Raw genomic sequence first — 20,105 nt, 5'->3', positions numbered from 1 at the left:
TTTTGACTTTTATCTGATATTACAAAATATTTTAAAATCACTACTTTTCACTTAAAAATGTAATTTTTTCTTATTATTACAACTTACATTATAAAAAAATATGACCATTAAAAAAATTTTTAAAAATTACTTCATCTCTTAAAAAGACAACTTATTTCTAGTTTGATCTTTTCCCCACACAATTTCAACTTAATTTTCAAAATCTATCATTATTTTTTCCACTTCGTAGAAGAGCAAATATGAATCCGACTAAAGACACAAAAAAACCCCACTCAGGTTTTATTAACAGATTACTTTTATTATAAATATACAGTGTTAAAATGGAATGGTACCTGACACTGCCAGCCGTTTACCGTTTATAGAAACTAAAAAATGGAACTGGAGTTTGTGCTGCAGATCTGCAATCATCATATCAAACATATGCAAGAACACAGAGCCTCAATCAAAAGGTCAAGTCCAACGGCAGATATTTTCGGTGCACATGAGCAGGTGACTGTGATTATAACAGAAAGCGTCCGTTCTCTTCACAAGTTCAACACAGTTTGTTAAGAAAAGATGTGACCGATTTCTGTTTTTAAAGTTGATCTTTTGTTTCAAGGTGGAAAAAAATAACAAAACATGAGAGGAAATGGTGTCAAGTGATAAAAATGAGATCACAGGAAGATGTGACTGAAACATTCATTGGTACTTAACATCCAACACTTTATAAAAAAAAAAGGTGCCACATGCAGCATTTTTAACATCAGCATTATCAATTTTATACAATGGAAAAGCACTTTAACTGCTGGTGGCTCTCCAAATTCAGACTACATTTCCCATTTCATTATAATATTATGTTTTGTAGACTAAAAACATAATATATTTTAATTCCATTTCAAGTCATTTTTACACAAAAATGTCAAATGTATGGTTTTGGAGTGCAGAAATCTATTTAATTTCTTTTTTTCTATAGGATATCAAACTCATCTTTAGACTGCTGGTCAGAAAAATAAGAAGTTTCAAGAAAAGATCAACATTTATGGACTAAACAATTAATGGTTCAACCATGAAAAATGATTAGCACATTCACTTGATAATGAAAATAGTTCTTTGTTGCAGCCCATACATTTCACAGTATAGTTTTACCACAAAGTGCTACAAAGTTACTCTTCTTCTGTTTGTTTTCTACTGCTTGTTTGTTGAGGACAGCGCCCCCTTTCTGCACAGATGTTAAAATGTCACATGTAGCACCTTTAATTTGATCATTTATCTTCATGAATGTTGCTCACCAGATGGTTCACATCACTGAGCGCTCTGATGGCCACTAGGTGTCGAGTCCTGTAGGTCCAGTTTGCTCCGACAGACGCCGCGGAGCAGAGCAAGCGTCCTGCTGTCCTGCTGAGATTATCCTCCGTCGTGCTTTGAAACACAGGATCAATAAAACATCACACGACAACAGGAGCCGTTGTTCAAGTCAATGGCATGAAGGCTAATGAGCAAATGTAACTTTGCTTACAAATATCATCTCCAATTTTTAAGCATCAGGCACTTAATTTTTAAGTACTTTACATAAATGAGCAGTGCCGTTCAAGACTAATGCTGAAGTAGTGTGCAAAACACTGGATATAACAAATCTGTTTGAACATGCATAACAAAATGTAAACACTTAAATCTTTAACATTATCAAAGGAGAAAAGAAAAGAAATTATAGCTAAAGAAACTTTTACAAACTAAAGCTTAAATAACCAAATAAAAAGAAAAACTATGTCTCTCATACTGGTTTAACTCTAAACTAGAATATCTCCACTCTCCAAAAGTGAATGACACACCAGGCGTTGGCGGCATGTTGTTATAAACATAAACATGAGCATGCAGGAAAATAATAAAACTAACTAAGGCAACATAATGTTCAGAAGAGTCAGACTGAGACAAAATTGGTCCAGTGGAGCTGTGGTTTGACTGGGAATCTGCCAGTGTGTGAGTGTGATACTTGAAATGAACTAGTTTGCACAAAGTGTCGACTGAAGGCAAAAGTGTCGCACTCGAAGGGTGAAAAGCTTGGCGCTATGTTGAGGAGGTGGAGACGCAATGAATTGTTGAAATGGAGTCAAAAATGTTTTCAGCTGGCTTTGTATGATATCGCACTAAATATGAGCCCAGATTTATCCGAATTCCATCCAGAAAACAAGATATTTAAAGTAGTTTGCTTGTCGTCTTGTGGAAAGACCTGGGAAAGCATGAATTCTTTTTACTCATCTGCATTATGATGGAGATATTTCAGCATAATTTTGATCTGTTTATTGCAATTAAATCAGAGCAAAATCTACTTAGTTTAGCTTCATACTGCTCTGGTAATGACGTGTCGTTCCAACAGTTCCTGGAGAAAGCTGTGTGCCCAAAACAGCATTTAGTCTTCCAACGTATTTGGAACTACAATAAGTACAAAGCAGAAAAACTGGTCATTTCCACCAATGTTGTTACGCAGTAACGCAAGGCAAAATTCCGTTTGTAGCTGGTGTCCACAAACCGTAAGAGTTATACATAGAGTATAATAATATAAGAGTTGAAAATCTTGTAACATCATTGTAAGTAGTGGATTTAATTCTGTGCTTGTTGTGAGCTACATATTTAGCATGTCTGACTAACTTCCCAGGCCAGTGTTGCATCAAAGGCCAAGAAGAAGCTAATTAGCCAGCTAGGACATTTTGTGGGGTTGCATTTAAAAAGCCATTTTCAGGAGAGCAGTGTGTGGAAGGAAACCGTTATTGTGGGGTTGCCGATCTATTAAGATGGTGGGGAAAAAAACCCTGTTTCTTACAGCAGAACGGCTGAAAAACACAGCAACTGGGCCCAATTTGTTCAGTGATTGGTCAGTGGAGTCTGCACTCAAGCTCTTGACACCGGTCATTTTTTTATGTACAAAAAAGGACGTCATCGAGCATTAACGATTAGAAGTTATGAGTCACGTGTGTGTGGGGGGGTTAAATGCTGTTGGTATATTACAGCTGCCAAGTGACTTTTCACCTCTCCATCGAGTGTAGCCATTCAGAACAGCTAAAACACTTTTATCTTTAGCCGCAGTCATACCAACTGTTTCCTTTAAAGCATACCAAGGCCTTTACTGCTCGAGTGTGACGCAGGGCATCACTGCACAACAGACTCAGAATCACCTCGCCCTAATAAATAAAGGTTTACAGATAAGATAAAGCAGAACAAGACACAAAATATACATTAATCATGTTGTAAGATTATCAGACTTGTTGTGAGATACATAAAATCTTACTGCATTGATGATTGTTTTCAAGAAATAATCACAAAAAGCATCTCATCTTCCTCTTGTAAGAGTCATAAAATAATGACTTACAATATCCTGAACTGCTAACGAGAACTCTGACTTCAACATGATGATAAATGTTATAGAAAGGTTATGGAGGTCTGGTGATTTGTTGTGGGGTTACATGTGCTTTGGTGCATCTGCCCAGCTATGATCTACTGAGTATACATTTCTCTACTCATGCATTCATTCACAAACAATTCATATCTGTCTCAAACAAAGCCAACAGTCAAATAAATCAGAAAAAACTGCAAATATTTTCATAACAAGTCCCGTTATCTTTTTTAATTTAGTTCTTTAAAATATTTTCCTAAACCTCCCTGGACACATAAATCTGCTGTGAGACATTTTAAACTTGTTTTAAAAGTAGACAAAAAGCTGTTTGAGACTGAAGTCAAGACTTAATAACTTGCTGAGATGAAAAGAATTTGCAGCTTTATCAATAAAAAAAATAAACAACAATATGGTTACATAACTAAGAACAAACAGCACCACTTAATTTCGGTGTCGTAGTTGATTCCACTACTAAAATAACAAAACATTGGCAGAAGAAAAAAATTAAACATGGCAAATATAAATATGGAAAAACAAATTAAGCACGTGGGTACAGTAGGTGTGCAAATCTGAAATAAACCAAGACGAGTCGAAGGAGAAGGCTGTGATTAAAGGGATACCTTGACATTTTAATTTTCTTTTTTCCAACTATACAAGGTTTTTGTCACAATATGGAGTCGCTGTTTTGTGTTGGCACTTAAGATGAACAAGAGGAAGAAGCCAGTAGGAGCAGTGGATTGGTTTAAAGAAAACCGCAACACGTTCTTTGGTGAATGCTGCAGGTTCAATTTTCTCATTTTCACCCGGCATTAACATACGATCTGTGTCTGAATATCATCAGGAAAAAAATATTTAAATGCAGCAGCACTTATAACAGTCAGAATATAATCAGATCTCAGCCAGGTAGAAATGCCATCTGTACAGCTTGGCCATATTCCAAAAGCATTATTATCATTTTGGGAAATACATTTATTTGCTTTCATGCTGAGATATAGAGAAGAAGATTGATACCACTCTCATGTCTGCACACTAAATATGAAATAAGCTTAGCTCAGCACAAAGACAGAAAACAGAAGGAAACAGGCTCCATCCAAAAGTAGCTAATTCAAGCTGTTTTCAGGGCATACATAGGCATAATGTTACAATCTATGTCATGCTTTATCATAATCATCTCTATGTCAAAACATTGACCAAAAGTCAACATTCATTTATTTGAATTTACTTATATAACTTTACTTGTAAGTTCAGTTCTGTGCATAACTAACTTACGTTAACCCAAACCATGATCTTTTCTCTAAACCTAACCAAGTATTTCTGTTTTAAAACATTAACCAGGTTTAAAATTGCGCATGTTTCACAGTGTTGAATAGAAAGGACATATTTCATAAGATATCATACAAACTGTTGTGCGTAAGTAGCATGAGTTTACAGGGGGCTATGTGTTTGACTACAGGAAGTCACTGGTTACAGCAAAAAAATAGTCTGCTATATTACCCCAAAAGCGCAACTTGTTCTAGTTTACACTTCATTTTCTGTAAAGATTAAACAAACAACTGATAATCATTGAGTTTTAGATGTGTTTGGAGGTAGACATTTTTAACTGGCTAGCTTTGCTAATCAAAGTGGCTGCTAAGTGTAGCTTCATAGAAAGTAATATCAATCTTCTCATCAAATTCATAGCCAGGTAGCTGATTAAGTGTTTTTCTAAAAATGTCACTTTTCATGAAAAAGAAATAATAGAACAAGTTGAAAGGTTAACCATCACCGCCTTTATGAGTCCAATCGGTCTAATGTTCAAGTCCACAATCCTATTTTTTATCCAATCACAAAAAATCTCAAATATCTGAATGTATATATGGAAAGCACTATTTTTAGTTTTATTTTTAAGGGGTTTGTGCAAATTTGATGTTTCAAGATACGGGCTGCAGGTTGAAGGATAATTCTGGTAATAGTCTACATTTTTCTGATTCTCCTCAATGAAAAGAGCCAAACCAATCCATTCATGGGATTGGAAGACAATAAGTAAAATCTAGAATGGCACCAGAATTATTCTTTAATATGCACTGCATATCTAAGTCATCTGTGTTTATGGACCAGCATCCAACCCTGTCATCTACACAAATGCATGATGGGATAAGCTCCACCCCCCCTGAAACAGATAAAGCAGGTGGAAACTTTACAAGAAAAAAAACCTGAGGTAGTCTGAATGTTTGGGCTACATATTTATGTTTCATCTCCCCGCGCAATTCTTCCTTCAGTGGTGATTTCTTATTGGTTGAACAACCTGGACAGTGGTAGCGTGTCCGAGAACAGTATCGAACCTTTAACACTTTTTTAGTACTGAGAACTGGCATCCAATGTCTTGGCAGAATTGAATACTACTTGATTATACCTATAAAAAAAAGACATGCTCTTGCAGAGCGTTTAGTATTAAGACATTACAATTTGGGGACTTTGGTTTCTTTTGTTGATGATTTTGTAGTTTATGTTTCTCAAGATAAGTGAAACGCACAAGAATGGGAATTGTGATACAACTTAAAAATTGTCTGATCCATCAGAATTTTGTGCCAGAATTGAGCTTATGTTTCCTGCACATTGCAAAACAGTGACATCAAACATCATGCGTCCATGCTGCTGGACACTTGCAAAAAGGAGTCATGGTGTTTCCTAGGTTTTCTTTTTTCACTAAGAAAAACGTAATGAAAACTGAATACATCAGTGATCAATAAGAGAATCAATTAAGAATTGGATCAATAAGCAGAATCGATAACGGCATTAGTATCAATAGAATCTTATCAATTCCCATCCCTACCAAGAGCTGGCATCAAATGGCTGGTCAGATTTTTACCCTTCTTGAATTTAAACCTACTTTTTATTTTTTACCAGCTTTTAAACAGTGTTTTATTCAGACAAGCTCTTGTACTTCTACTATTAAGACAATATTTTAAATTTAAGGACTTTGGCTTCTTTTTGTTGGAAGTTTTGTAGTATATATTTTTCAAAGTAACTCGGTTATCCACAATAGTATTTTAAAGATGGCCAGCTGTACTGACGAGTGAGGGAAAACTAAACAGGTCCAACATCAAGGTATCTCTTTAACTGAATGTATTTGAAGCCGGCGACGAAACAGATCGCAGGCCATATAAGGCACATATGTGTAAGAAACGTTTATATAATTTCAGCTAACGAGCAGGACTATAGAAAGGCTTCACTAAACGAGCTATAATGTGAAGACTGAGGAGCTCCAGATAACATCTAGACACTTTATCAGAAAATAACTATCTCTCTACAGAAGTAGAGTACAATTTAAAAATGAAACTACCATACTACAGTACACTCTAGATGCTGATTTATGAAGTCTTGATGCATAGCATCACCCATAGATAAGAGTTGGTTTTTATTTTCAGTAAGATGGATCTTATTCAATATTTCACTGTAACATTGAATAATGGAGTTAATAGTGTTATGGAGGGTTATGGCAGTGTTTGTCTAAGAGTCACAGTCTCACTCCTCTGGGTTTTTTTACCGTAAAGAGACAAATAAACAGAGAAAGGAAGAGAAACTGATTCGTGATTGTCATGAATCTCAGTGTCGTCATTCCTCTGACAAGTTCAATCAACAACGTGATCGAAAAAACTGAAAAAAAAACAGGAAATAACAACACAGAGACAAAGATGGGAAACAAAAAGCTATGAGTTCAAATGTTCTCAAATATGAGGCAAAGACACATCCCTGCTCCGTGTATTCAGGCTTTAACCTGAGCCGGATCAACCACCGAAGCATCCGGTGTCCAAAACCAACACCAAGCCCCACGGTGGATACAACTTTCCACATTCCAAAACTGACCAATCCCCAACAGTTTTCTGATCACAAAATGCTAATATCAATAGAGGGAATAATGCTAAAAACAGTGTGTGTCAGTGTTTGAGTGACCAGCTATCTTAAGCTCTGCTGGACCAGGACCAGAGAGGGGGCTGGGATCTTTCTCCTCCTGCTCTGACTTCTGTAGCGTGTTGCTTTTTTCAGTTTCACATCGCTCTATTTCAACCACCCCTTCCTCCTTCTTTACTTCTCTCTTGACTACCACTCCTGCTTCGCCTATCTCTGTCTCTTTCCTCTGGGTTTCAGCCATAGATCCTGGTGGCAGAAATTTCCCAAATCTTGTCCCGTTAAGATCCTCTTCGAACTTCACCTGGAAAGGTGGCAGCCCGAGCAGGAAGGCCCTAATCCTGCTGGGCGAGCTCAGGTCTGCGGGTTCCTCCTGGTTCTTCATCTCCATATCCTGCTCTCCTCCTCCTCCACTTCCTCCAGAGCTGGACCGGCCTCCTAGGCTGAAGTCCTCGGCCTGCTCCGTGCAGCTGGGTCTGGGTCTCTTGGATGGCGATTGATCTGTGCTCCCGTTGATCGTTGCCATACTAGACTCCGGTCCATCTGTGCTGGGTCTCTTGACGGTGAAGCGTTTGCTGAGGTTGAGGGGCAGCGCCTGCTCCGGGGGAGGGGTGATGGGGGAGCAGGGGGGCTTGGTGCTCAGGTCCTGGGACAGAGCCTCAGACAGCCGGCGGGTGAAGGTCTGGAACTGAGATGAGCCTAAGCGAGTCCTCATCAGCTGGCACACCTGAACGCTGCAGTCCAGGTTCAAAGGCAGGACCCGGAGAGGGGGCAGAGGAGGCCGGTTCCTTGCATCCCGACTGCCTCCTCTCTGAGCTGCCTCGTCGACGTTACACCCTGAGCAGCGGTTGTGTTGCTGGTGGAGCGGGTGGGGCTGTGGCTGCAGCTGGTCCCCGCTGGGATGAGGCGTATCCGGACTCCCACTTTTTGTCTGGAGGGTGTAGATGGTCGGGTGATGCTGGGTCGGGTCCTGGGGAGTCAGGGCCGGGCTCTCCGGGCCTCTCTGGAGGCTTATGCGGTTCCTGAAGACATCCAAAGGACAGATGCCTTTGATGGGGCTGAAGCCACCCAGAGATCCTCCGACGAAATGGCGAGGCAGAGTGGAGAGGAGCATACCTGGTGCAGGAGACACAGACCCCCCTCGGTCCGACTTCAGCTCCTTTGGTTTAGGCGGGAAGGGGAGGAAGGGGGCAGACATGGGGGAGAGGTCAGGGGTGAGGGGCATGTTGACAGGGAGGATAGCTGTCTGAATGAGCTGCAGGGAGGAGAGAAGGAGGACAAGAAGGTCAGGGATCATGTTTATTCATATTCATTAATCTGCTGTAATTAGGAACTGTAATTGGGCTTGTTGAATATTTATATTAGTTTAAAAAAATACACCATTCTGCCTTTCTGCTGATTACAGTTTACTGTTAATATACTAAAAAATTGTTGGGTAAATAAAAAGTAAATTATTTCTAACATTATTTTTATGTATAAATTAAACGCTGAACTGTAGTTCTGTTTATAAGTAAAAGCCTAATGACCTCTAAACCTAAAGACCTATAAAATCTGGCTGAAAAGAGTTTAACGTGTTACCCTGTGTGTGCTGCTGGCAGTTGGTGGACCTCCAGGGCACTGCTGCTGGGGCTCTGTTGCTGCTTTGACTTTAGCCTGCTGCTGAGCAAGCAGCTTCGCCTGAGCGATCAGCGTGCTCTTGTTGCGTGTGCCCGGCGGCCGGCCTCTGCCTCTCTTCACCACCACAGTGCCATTTGGGGTCACGATCTGCTCAGAGAGACAAAAATTAGCAGTTAATCCTGGTGTTTTTCAGAGACTGTAGCAGGCTCAGTTTTAATGCAAATTATCAAAATGTTTTAAGCCTGAAATTTGACACACTGAGCTGCATCTCAAATGAATCTTCAGGTTCACAGCTATCAGACGGTTTATAACACTTCAATCTGTTATCTACTGTTGATCTGCTATCTCCCCCTAAAAGTCCACTGCCCCCAACCCACAATTCTCTATAAAATTCTCTCTCTCTCATGAGGCATCAAAAAATGTAAAAGGTTCAAACAGGAGTGAATTTAGTGTGTATGTCAATCTAAAAATATAATATACCGGTAATAAGTTATTGTTCACAGTCTGTCACTTACAGTACGAGAAGAAGCAGCAGCTGCCAGCTTCTTGTCCTTGGCTTTGGGTCCTGGTTTTCTGCCTCTCTGATGTGGTTTCCTTCCTCTTATCCCTCTGGGTTTCGGAGGCAAGGGGGTTTCTGGGATTTTGAATTCTGCTCCTCCTGCTCTGAGGTGTTCTTCATAAGGAAGCATCAGCCTGAAACACACACAGAGTTACAGGATGCTTAGTGCATGTACTTTTACATTAGGATCTATTGTTTCAGTCTAAAATATTTATTTATATTTTTAGGTTTGTGTAGGAAGGGTTGGTGTTTCTATCTGACCTCTCGTAGTGTCTCCTGGTGCAGGTAGCAGCACTGGTGCTGCCGGGGCATCCTCCCAGCTCGTTATAAACTATTTTCCAGAGACGGTCCACTGTCACCTGTGACACACACAAACGTAGAGATGATCAGCTTTGAATTCCTGCAGAAAAAGAAATGTGTGTGCGCGTGCTGGGTGGGACTGTCATTCTTTTTTATTCTCAATATAACTACCATTCAAACAAACAAATTAATTTTTTAATGTATAATCAATGAATGAGGAATTGAATCAAGTTTGACTGCAGCTGGAATGTAATTCAGAATTAATCTGAAATACATGTTTGTTGCAATCAATTTGAACTTGATTTTTTTTCTTCTTTTTTTTCTGCTGAGTGGAGTGGTGTGTGTGTGTGGGGGGGTGGGGGGAGGGGGTTGGAACAATTACATTATTATACAGCGTGTCATTAGGGGTGTAACACTATGTCGTATAATACAGTATTGTTCAGTACAAGGCTCAGTTCAGTACAAAGGGTGAAATGAACGATTGAACAGGCCTTTTGTTGTGAAACAGTGAAGCACTGAGCTGAAACTATATCGCCCGTTTCTGTCCTGTCTGTCTGTTTACGTTTATTGAAAAGCTTTTTTGTTGTGTGTTTATTTACTATAAACTCCTAAAAACTGTTGAAGTTAATTAAAAAGATACTATCATCAGCATCATTGTTATATCATATCATCATTATTATTGGTAAACAGTTAAATCTACTGGCTCTTTATGCTAGGACCGAATAAACCCGGTTTATGTTTACGTGGGGGGAACTGAAGCAATTGGATTATGGTGGGGATTCTTTGAGCATACAAAATACAGCAGCAGTACATTGCTTCCCTGTCAGTATCCTGTCCAATTCTCCAAACTGGGGGCGTGCTTACCAACATTTACTGTAGGTAGACTTATGGATAGGTATATCAAATAACCCCACTTCAAATAAATCCAAATTATCCCATAAATATTTAGCATAAAGACATATGAGTGGTTTCAAGTGACTCAAGTAACTTCAATTTACTCACCTTTTTGTAGCCTCCGAGTCGTTTGACCACAGAGTACATGAGGAAAAGGTCGACTGAGGAAAGAAAGGACGGAAATGTTCAAACTCCGCAAGTGGAAACAGATGAGACTTGCAAATATGAAATAGAGCAGATAAAAGATGTAAAACTGAAATACATACGCTCAATTTGACTAAACAAATATGTTCTGATAAAACCTGTTAAGTACCTAAAATGCATATAATTTTATTCACTCTGGCTTATAAAGCTCCAAATGAAACAAACCCTCCTGTGTTCTCATAGTTTCAGGGTTTGACTGCTGCTGTAATTATGAACCAGATCAGATTCCATGAAATCTTAATGATCCTCAGAGGCAAACAGAGCAGAACCACAATTTCACATCATGATTTCAGCCGCCACATATTCACATCTTCAAACCCACAGAAGATTCTGGCAGTTCCAGTTATTTTTATGTTTCTCTAAACTTTATTAAAAATATAACTAAGATCACAAAATTGCCTATTCAGACATCCGATACAACCCCAGTTCCAATAAATTTGGGACTCTGTGTAAATAAAACTGGTAATCTGATAATCCTTTTTGACATATATTCAATTGAATCTGTCCAAAACCAATATATTTCATGTTTTTCCTCATCAACTCTAATTCGGAATTTCATGCCAGCAACATATTACAGAAAAAGTTGGAAGATGGCCAACAAAAGACTGGGAAAGTTGTGAAAAGCTAAAAAAACAAACAGTCTGGAGCGTTCCATGGATAAACGGTAACAGGCAGCAGGTGATAGTATAATGATTGGGTATGAAAGGGGCTTTTTTCAGTGGTATCAACGTATTACGGTACACCAGGATATTTAGAAATCCAGACAGTATGATTTTCAATACCGTCAAAAATACAGACACTGCTCTTTCAGTGCATGTTTTAAACTGACTGAGGCATGAATTTTTGGATTTGTAGTGCACAGCACCAGCCACCAGAGGTCAGGCTCTAGAAGTTGAACATGCAGTTGGGCTGAGAAACATTACGAATTATGGGACTATTAAAACTAAAATGCCTCTGTTCCTCTTTAATTTATTTTAGTTTTAGTCCTGAGCTAGTCAACAAGCATCAAGCCGTTTTTGGCTGATTTTTGTCATTTTATTTAGCCAATTCAATGGACTTCCTCCAAAGAACAACAGAGAGATGCCATGCTACTGCTCAGCTGGCTGCAAATGAAAAGCAAAAATTAAATCTTTTGTGTTCCCAACTTGTTTCTGCTACCGTAAAGTGGCTTTTAAAAAATCAGTTATTACAGTTTTAAATAGATTATTTGCAGCTGGTGAACAGTGAAAGAGCATTCAACAGCAGAGAGAAGAAACAAAGCCTGAACACACAAAAACAAGTGTGATCATGAAACCAGTCGAGCAGGAGTTTTAAGCTGCAGTCGGCCGTATCCTGACAGTGTTGTTTCAAACAGCTGTTGTTTCTAGGATTTATTTTGGATCTTGTTTTATTTATTTATTTATTTATTGACTTACTTACTTATATAACTAGCCATCTTGTTATATATATTAAGAAAGAAAAGAGAGAAAAAGGAAAAGAAAGACAGAGACACAATAAAAGACAAAAAAAAGGATCAATAAAACTCACTTTTCTTAAAGCCGAGGTTGGGGACCTTGTGGATGGGTGAGCCGAGGCTTTCCATGAAGGTGAAGAGCTGATCTAGGAACAGCTGCTCTTCAGGGTGAGGGAGCCAGCTGCCCTCACAGCCAACCTCCACGCTGCCCATTACGTTCTCCTGAGAGGGAGACATCCAGTATTACTAGAGAAATTGAACTTGGTCTTTGTTCTGACTCCTACCAAAGATCAATTGTTCCATCAGCACTGAACTCTTGAGTCAGAAGTCTTAAGTCTGAAGAGATGATGGACAAAGCTGATGGTGGTGTCACTTAAGATTACTCAATCTGTCTTCAGTCTGCTTAGAAATCTTACATACAGGGGGCTTGAAATACTTTTTTTCTGTTTTAAGGGTACTGGTGCATGGATGTTTTGTGCATTACATTCAGCAACATTTATTTTAGCTCGCCTAACATTTGATGTATTTGAACTTTTTTCTGCGGTTGAATCCGACAACAAATTACAAATACGTAAAGAGAAACCACGATTGAACTATGATTTAAAACAAATCATGTGCTATTTTGGGCCCTGCACAGTTGAAGGGCCACTGATGGTAACCAAAAGGCAAAAATGTGTGGCTGGTAATAATGACTGTAGATCCCTGTCCAGGTTACAAAAAATGTATACAGATATGATTTAACCGGATTACATTTACACCTGGCATTTATATTTGTCTCCAGGGTCCACACTGAGACCTGATCATCCCGTCCAGGGAAAACGTGGCTCTCTTCTTTAGCCATCTCCTACAAATAGACATGTTACCTAGGTCTGCAGGTTAAATTTTTCATTTTGGGACATTTTGCACTGCACCAGCACTGGCGGCTGCTCTCACCTCAGCTCCAGCAATGACACTGCAAAGGGCTGCTCTACGGTACTTTTTCTTTTTGTTTCTAATGGAACTTATAATGCCAGGTACAAAGGTAATTGAGGGACAAACCATGCTGAACGTTCAGGAAGAGATTCTACACTCTACTTTCAAACGCTTTAAAAAACTTGGTAGCAGGTGGATTTAACTCCACCACTATAAAAACAGTTTTTAAAATAAACACAGAGACACAGCAATTTGTCTGATTTACATAAATACCTGTAAAAACAACTAGTGATTTTTTTTAAAAGAAAGAAGGTAAAAACAAACCACACGGATGTGACTATTACATAGAAAGAACAAACCTTCATCTTCTCGATCCAAGACTCTGATTGGCCGGAGGTTGGGGAGTCTTTGCCGTCTCGGCCTCTCCTCTTGCGAGGACGCCCTCGAAGACTGAGAGACGGACAGCCTGCTTAAAAAAGAAAACACACACACACACAAACAACATACATAAAGAGTCAAATAATACAAGACGAAAAAGAATAATAGTGGAATTTTCTTCTAAGGAACGATTATGAATGGCACAAGATTCTAAGGGAATCTTCAAGGTTTTTTAAATTGTTTTTTGAAGTGATGACATCATAAAATATTACATCAGACATTCAAAGCCTCATTCGAAAACCTCAATAGAAGCATTGACTGTAAAAGAAAGAGTGAGTATGAGTGGCAAATAATGAAACTGCCTTCTTTCTGTCGCTTGATTTTTATCATTGTCATGTATCTGCCTCAATAATAGTATGGTTTCACTGAAGCACTCACTGAACTGCCAGGAGAAGCCAGCGCTGCTCTCCAGCGTCGGGTGGTTAAAGGTGTCTCTACAGAACATCAGACGGATGTTGGCCAGAGCCTTTACGCCTCCCAGGGCCAGCAGATGGGGGTCCTGCATCCCCGGCCCCCTCGCTCTGTCCTGGATGCGTCTCTGCAGGGAGCGAAAGCGGCAGTACTGCGGGTAGCTGAGCACTTTGATGCACTGTCGATCCACCAGGTCGTCTGAGGGGAAAAGACACGAGACATGTGAGCCAAACATCCTTCTTGTTGCCGTGGTTATATTCAGCATAATGTCCATCTGCATTGCACTAATTCCATCGGTACAACAGAATCATGTCACACTTTCTGCCGTTCAGAGGCTCACATAACACTTTTTAATTCACTTATTACTTTTAATCTTTACACTGCAAAGCTGTTTCACATCAGAAAGCCGTCCAGAAGCTGTAAAGGACATAATCTCTCCATCTTCTGGTCAGCTTTTATTGTGAAACACCTTCAGGTGTTAAGCCTAACAGCGAAACACAAAACTATCAAAATCAACTGATGATTTAAAACAGTATTCCTGCAGTTTATTCGCCAAGTGTTGACACTGTTGTTGAGCATATTGACGAAAGTTTGATTTGTGAGTTTCTTACTCTCAGTTTTGTCTTTAGGATGCTCGATGCTGTCGTTGATGTTGCCATTGTCGTCGCTAATCTGTAGAGGTTTGTGGAGGCCGTTGATCCCACAGGGCAGCGGCTTGAGGCTGCCGCTCCAACTTGTTGGCTCTGCACACGCCCATTGCACCAGGTCCTCCACCCGCACAACCATCTTTCTGGACACCGCCAGAACCTCATCCTAAGCACACAAAGAGGTTCACTCAATAATTAGACCTCCATTTATTAAGGGTTCTGGCTTTGAAATGATGTGAAAGGATTCACAGGAGCAAAAAAAGATGGTTTTAATTAATAAATACCTAGACAATAGTACGTAAGTTATGTTAAGGTAGGTAAAGACTGAAACTGTTGAGTAGATTTAGTGAAATTAATTTGATTAAAACATATGTATTAATTTAATTCTGTTATTTATACAATTATAGTGCCATTATTATGGATTGTTCTCTACTTAACTGTGACAATGACAGTGAGGTGCTTAAGGCTTGACTGGTCACTAGGGAAAGTTTATCTTAAATTGGATATCAGTCAGCACATTTAGTTACAACACGATTTGAACTCTGAATAAAGCATGTACAGAAAAAAACAAAAAACACAAAAAACAAATAATGAGGAGGAACAAGAATGGACTGTTAACTGAAGAAAGAAAAGTAAATCTGGCTCCTAAGCAAATACGAGAAAAACACAATTTGCAATTGTGATATGGTCAGATGTGTGGCAGCAGCATTTTATTGTTAAATTTAAAGTTTAATGCAAGTTAAGTTTTGTAATCAGATAGTGAATTTTTTTTAATTATTTTTGTCATAGTAAGCACCTTCAGGCACATTATTCACATGCTCTGCCTCTTCAGCTATCATCTGATTGCACATTTTTAAGCATGTTAAAGGTGAACAAACGGAGCTGAATTTGTATCTAAAAAAGCGAAAATTTCTTGACTGGTTTGCTGGTGAAGTCTGCATATTAGCGTGAGAACAAAAAAGAAAGAGATAAGGCTGAACCTGCTCAAATAAGGATTTATTATAAAAAACTAAACAGCTGTGTGGCTGAAAACCAACACAAAACAAGATTGAACAAAAACAAAGTTTAGTTCCCTACATCTTCAACATCAAGTGCTTAAACGTTTTTAACATTTAACAAGTAACAATTTAACAAGTCTAAAGATTAAAGTAGCTCCCATTAAAAGGATTTTACACAGCATTAAAATATTTCAAACAGGAGCTACTTGGTGTGTGAACCGAATTGTTCCAATATGTCAGCCATTTCTTTGATCCAGTACCGATCATATTGGGCACAAAGGTGTGCACATTTTTAAAAATTGTTTATTAATAATAAATCCTCACATACAGCCTTCCAAAGATTCTATCAGTTCGGAATCAGCTGTTATTTACTGTAACTGGTTGTGGTTCAAAGTGGAGCTGAAGCTGCTGTCGTCTCCTCCCATTCCAGTTTATCAGCTGTGATCCTGTTCGTCCTCGAGGCAGAGACGACAGAGCCCAACCCCCCCAAAAACCTTCCACCTTCTCTGAGCCGCAGCCAGGTGGGAGCTTCTCACATTCCTCCTGCTACTGCAGCCAGGTGTGAGCTCATTCACACTGCAAAGGGACGAGGAGTTTTAATACTTGACTACTTGGTTTTTTAACTTTTTTTTTGCTGCTGAAGCCAAAATTAATGACTGTAGTGACCATGAGGGATGCTCACTGAACATTATTAGAACAAACCCTGCTGCCTGTTTTATAATGACATTTTTATAGAGAAAGCATGAAAAGAATCTCCTCAACCAATTTAAATTATTTTAATAGTTTATCATATTTATTTTAATTTATAGGAGCATAAGAGATGACTGATGTGTATTAAATATGTTTTGGTAGTTTTTACATAAATCTGACGTCCCTCCGTTCAGACTTTAGTCATGTTATATAAATGTTGATAAATTACTTTTATGTAGAAGTGGCATGGGTGCTTATTCAGAGGCCAGGTAGCTTATCTTGGCAAGAGGGGAAACAGGGAGAAACAGCTAGCTGTAATTTATTCTCTGTTAAGCATGTTATAAAATTATAAAATGGTTCAAATTTAACTTGGATTACAGGTTATCTTGAACCTTCTGCAAACAATACAGTTAAAAATATATGAATTAACATTTATAAAGAATTGTGACCATTTTATTTAAAAAATAATAATAAAGAGCAATGCCTCCTGTATTCAAATCATTATCAATAACAGCAGCATGTTCTGCTTGTTTAATATATGTCATATTACAGAAAACAGGTTTTGTTTTTCTTAAAATGGCTGTTGATACATGCATGTTTTAAGTATGTTACAAATGATTGATTCTTCTTAAGACAGATGGCTTTTTAGATAACACAAATGGGAGGATTTTCTTTTCCATTTTCATTTAAATAAACTATAAAAGGACCTGGTCGATGTTTTCTTCAAAAACAACTTTTAGAAAGCTAATTTTCCCACCACGAAAACTTAAACCTCCATATAGAGACTGCAACAGTGGAAATATCCAAAACAAAATGTGGAAAATTTGGTTTTATACACGTCATTATCAAGAATTTACATTTGGGTAATACATTAGTCTCATTCCCAAAGGGGGATTTTCATGTGAAGGCTGAGCTGCAGCCTCCATGTTAACTGTGTTAATCAAAAACACTCAGCAGCTGCAGCAGACGCATCCACATCTGATATTTCTTACCCTATTCATGTCTAATCACTGTTTTTTTCTTGTGTTTAAAGTTATTTCACTGGTTTTTTTTAATTAAACAGATATCAGACTAAGAGAGTTGAGATGTAAAATACTGTTAGTTTAGTCTTGAGTGCTTATTAATGAGACATTTTAGCATGATGAAAAAGAAAAAGATCGAGTTCAGAACAAAAGAGGATTGAGCCTGTTTAGGTTCTTGGGCAAAGCTGTTTGGATAACACAGGAGGCAGTGTTCCTGTGATGAGGTTATAAATAGATGTTTTTACATCTATATAAAGGGAGACATTCACCCCCATTAGGGTTAACTTTTAAAGTTAAAGACTTAATTCTACAGGAAAGGATTTTTTTTTTACAGTAACTTTGTTTTTTGTCTAGTTTATATCCCTCTTTTCTCACTTTTACTTTACCGTGTGTACTATTTTATCTGATTTTCTAACTGCAAAGCTAATTATTACCAAAATTACCACCCTTATTTTATTCAATTTCTTTTTCATTTTAATGCCTGGTACAACTACATGTACATTTGTTTGGACAAATGTAATGACGACAACAAAAAAAGCTCATAAAAGTTTAATTTAAGAGCTGATATATGGCCATTTTCCATGGTTTTCTTGATAATTATTTTGGTTATTATCAAGAAAACCATGGAAAATGGCTAGATATCAGCTCTTAAATTAAACTCTTATGAGCTATGTTTGTTGTTATCGTTATATTTGAGAAGAAAACAAGGGTGGTCTTATATTTTTTCCCATGACTGTATGTATGATATTCATCTGTTTTAATGTTGGAAAGCACATTTACTCAAGTAGAACACATTGAACATTTCCATATGAGGCCACTTTATACTTCCACTTCAAAACAATTCAGAGGCAAACACTGTGCTTTTTAGTCTGCTGCATTTAATTTATATGTTTACAGATTCAAATAAATGTGGTTTATTATTTTAAGTTAAGGTGAGATAAAACTTGACACCCAAGGGGCTATTTATAAGCCCCTTAAGTTACCTTAATATACATTTATATTTAGTACTTTGTTCTTTTGCGGCAAATACGCCACAGCAAATTTCTCGTATGTGAAAACCTACTTGGCAATAAAAAACATTTTTCTGATTTCTGATTTTGATAAATGAGGTACACAAACCAAAAGTAAAAAGTCTGCCAGGATAATTATCAGTAACTACATCAAGTTTCATTTTGTCTCCAGTATGTCATATCCTGTGGTGGATATGTCCATATATGGAAGTCTTTTGTTTTGTTTATTTGGAGCTGTTGATAGAAAATGCTAACAGGCGTCATCTTTTAACTTAAACAAAAATAAATTCTATCAAGAGTTTATAATTTTAAAAAATACATAAACAGTGTACTACAGATGTATTAATATGAATAAACAAAAGAACAAACAAGTGACTGCAAAATCATCCCAAGTAGAGATGAATGCCTCATCTGTATTTTCTGTCTGGAGGAGGAGCAAGACACCGTATGACCTTTGACCCACCTCTCCGTGCTCTGTGGTCCGACCCTTCGGCGTGTCCTCAGGCAGGAAGTAGAGTCTGGTGCTGGCCAGCAAGTGGCGCCGTGTCTGGTCCTCCCACAGTAAGGTCACCTGCACATGAAGAGGAAGAACACATGTAAACAGTGATTTATGCAATCTGCCTAACAGCAGGGTTTTTTTTTTTATTTTAATATTTAATTGAGTTAAAACTTTGAGTTGCTAATAAAAAGTTATTCTGGGGACTGAGAACATCATGTAACCATCAGGCTTATAAAACACATCTGATTTAGCTCAAAAAACAACAACACTGCAGTGAAGGAGAAAACAAGCCACTTATGCTAAACAGACAACATTTTTATCATGTCAGGCCTTTTAGATAGAAAAGAGATTGACAGAAACAAATCTATCAAAACCCTTGTTAGTTCTCAATGTTTGAGGTGGGATTTTTTTATATTATTTATGATCATCATGCCCATAATAGTTTCAGTACCAACACCAAAAGTATACCCACCCTTTAATAAACAACTACATGACAAAACTTTTATAATTGTTTGTCTCTTAGTCTGCTAATCAGTTAATCAACTAATGGTTGACAATGGCAATATTATGTTTGTATTTTTTTATTGTATTATATTATATCTATAACTTTGAACAAAACGTCAGAGACAATATGCTGGCAAGGTTAAGGAGGCAGATAGGCACTGTTTGACATATCTGGATTCAGGAATTAAAGATAAAACCAGCTTTTTCAGCTTTTCTTTATGATTCGCTTTTACATAAAGCACTTTGTGTTGCATTATTATGTATGAATGTATGGGTTGATGCATGAATTTAAGCTGTTTAATATCATACTTAGATTAGATTAGATATTACTTTGTCAGCTTTCGCCAAAATTCATTGTGCGGCATAGCCACCCGATTGCATGACAGAAAAGACAAACACAGAGACAATACACTGCCCATTTACAATTAACATCAGGGTCCATTAATGGATCAGTGAGTCAGGTAGTCTGCGTTGTCGTTCCGAGTCCTTAGATCAGTTTTGTTCAATTTTAGAATGGACTGGTGCCTTGAGTTTGATCGTCCTAAAACGGGGATGTTATCATTATCATTATTGTTATCATTACTATAATTATCACTATTGTTATCATTACTATAAATATAAAAAAAGAAAAAAGTTTGGTTCTTCATTTAGTTTGTTACTGGCACGATTTTGATGAAAGGTGGTGGAAAGGT

The 20,105-nt window shown here is 38.0% G+C and overlaps 1 protein-coding gene across 1 annotated transcript in view; it reads right to left on the bottom strand.

Annotated features, from left to right (window-relative positions):
• Positions 1–277: 277 nt before the first annotated feature.
• zgc:77151 (uncharacterized protein LOC337153 homolog) overlaps positions 278–20,105 on the bottom strand; it is a 35,926-nt gene continuing 16,098 nt past the window's right edge. Inside the window, exons 3-12 of the mRNA XM_059351329.1 lie at positions 18,874–18,981; positions 14,655–14,856; positions 14,011–14,241; positions 13,554–13,660; positions 12,357–12,504; positions 10,734–10,786; positions 9,693–9,790; positions 9,388–9,565; positions 8,834–9,019; positions 278–8,510 (exon numbers count right to left, since the gene is read on the bottom strand). Coding sequence (XP_059207312.1) covers positions 7,269–8,510; positions 8,834–9,019; positions 9,388–9,565; positions 9,693–9,790; positions 10,734–10,786; positions 12,357–12,504; positions 13,554–13,660; positions 14,011–14,241; positions 14,655–14,856; positions 18,874–18,981 — 2,553 coding nt within the window. The 3' untranslated portion in view covers positions 278–7,268. The remainder of the gene's footprint in view (positions 8,511–8,833; positions 9,020–9,387; positions 9,566–9,692; positions 9,791–10,733; positions 10,787–12,356; positions 12,505–13,553; positions 13,661–14,010; positions 14,242–14,654; positions 14,857–18,873; positions 18,982–20,105) is intronic.

The sequence above is a fragment of the Centropristis striata genome, chromosome 15, assembly GCF_030273125.1.
Source record: "Centropristis striata isolate RG_2023a ecotype Rhode Island chromosome 15, C.striata_1.0, whole genome shotgun sequence".
Lineage (NCBI taxonomy): Eukaryota > Metazoa > Chordata > Actinopteri > Perciformes > Serranidae > Centropristis > Centropristis striata.
Note: the sequence above shows the minus strand (reverse complement) of the source record. Positions and strands in the feature narration are given on the sequence as shown.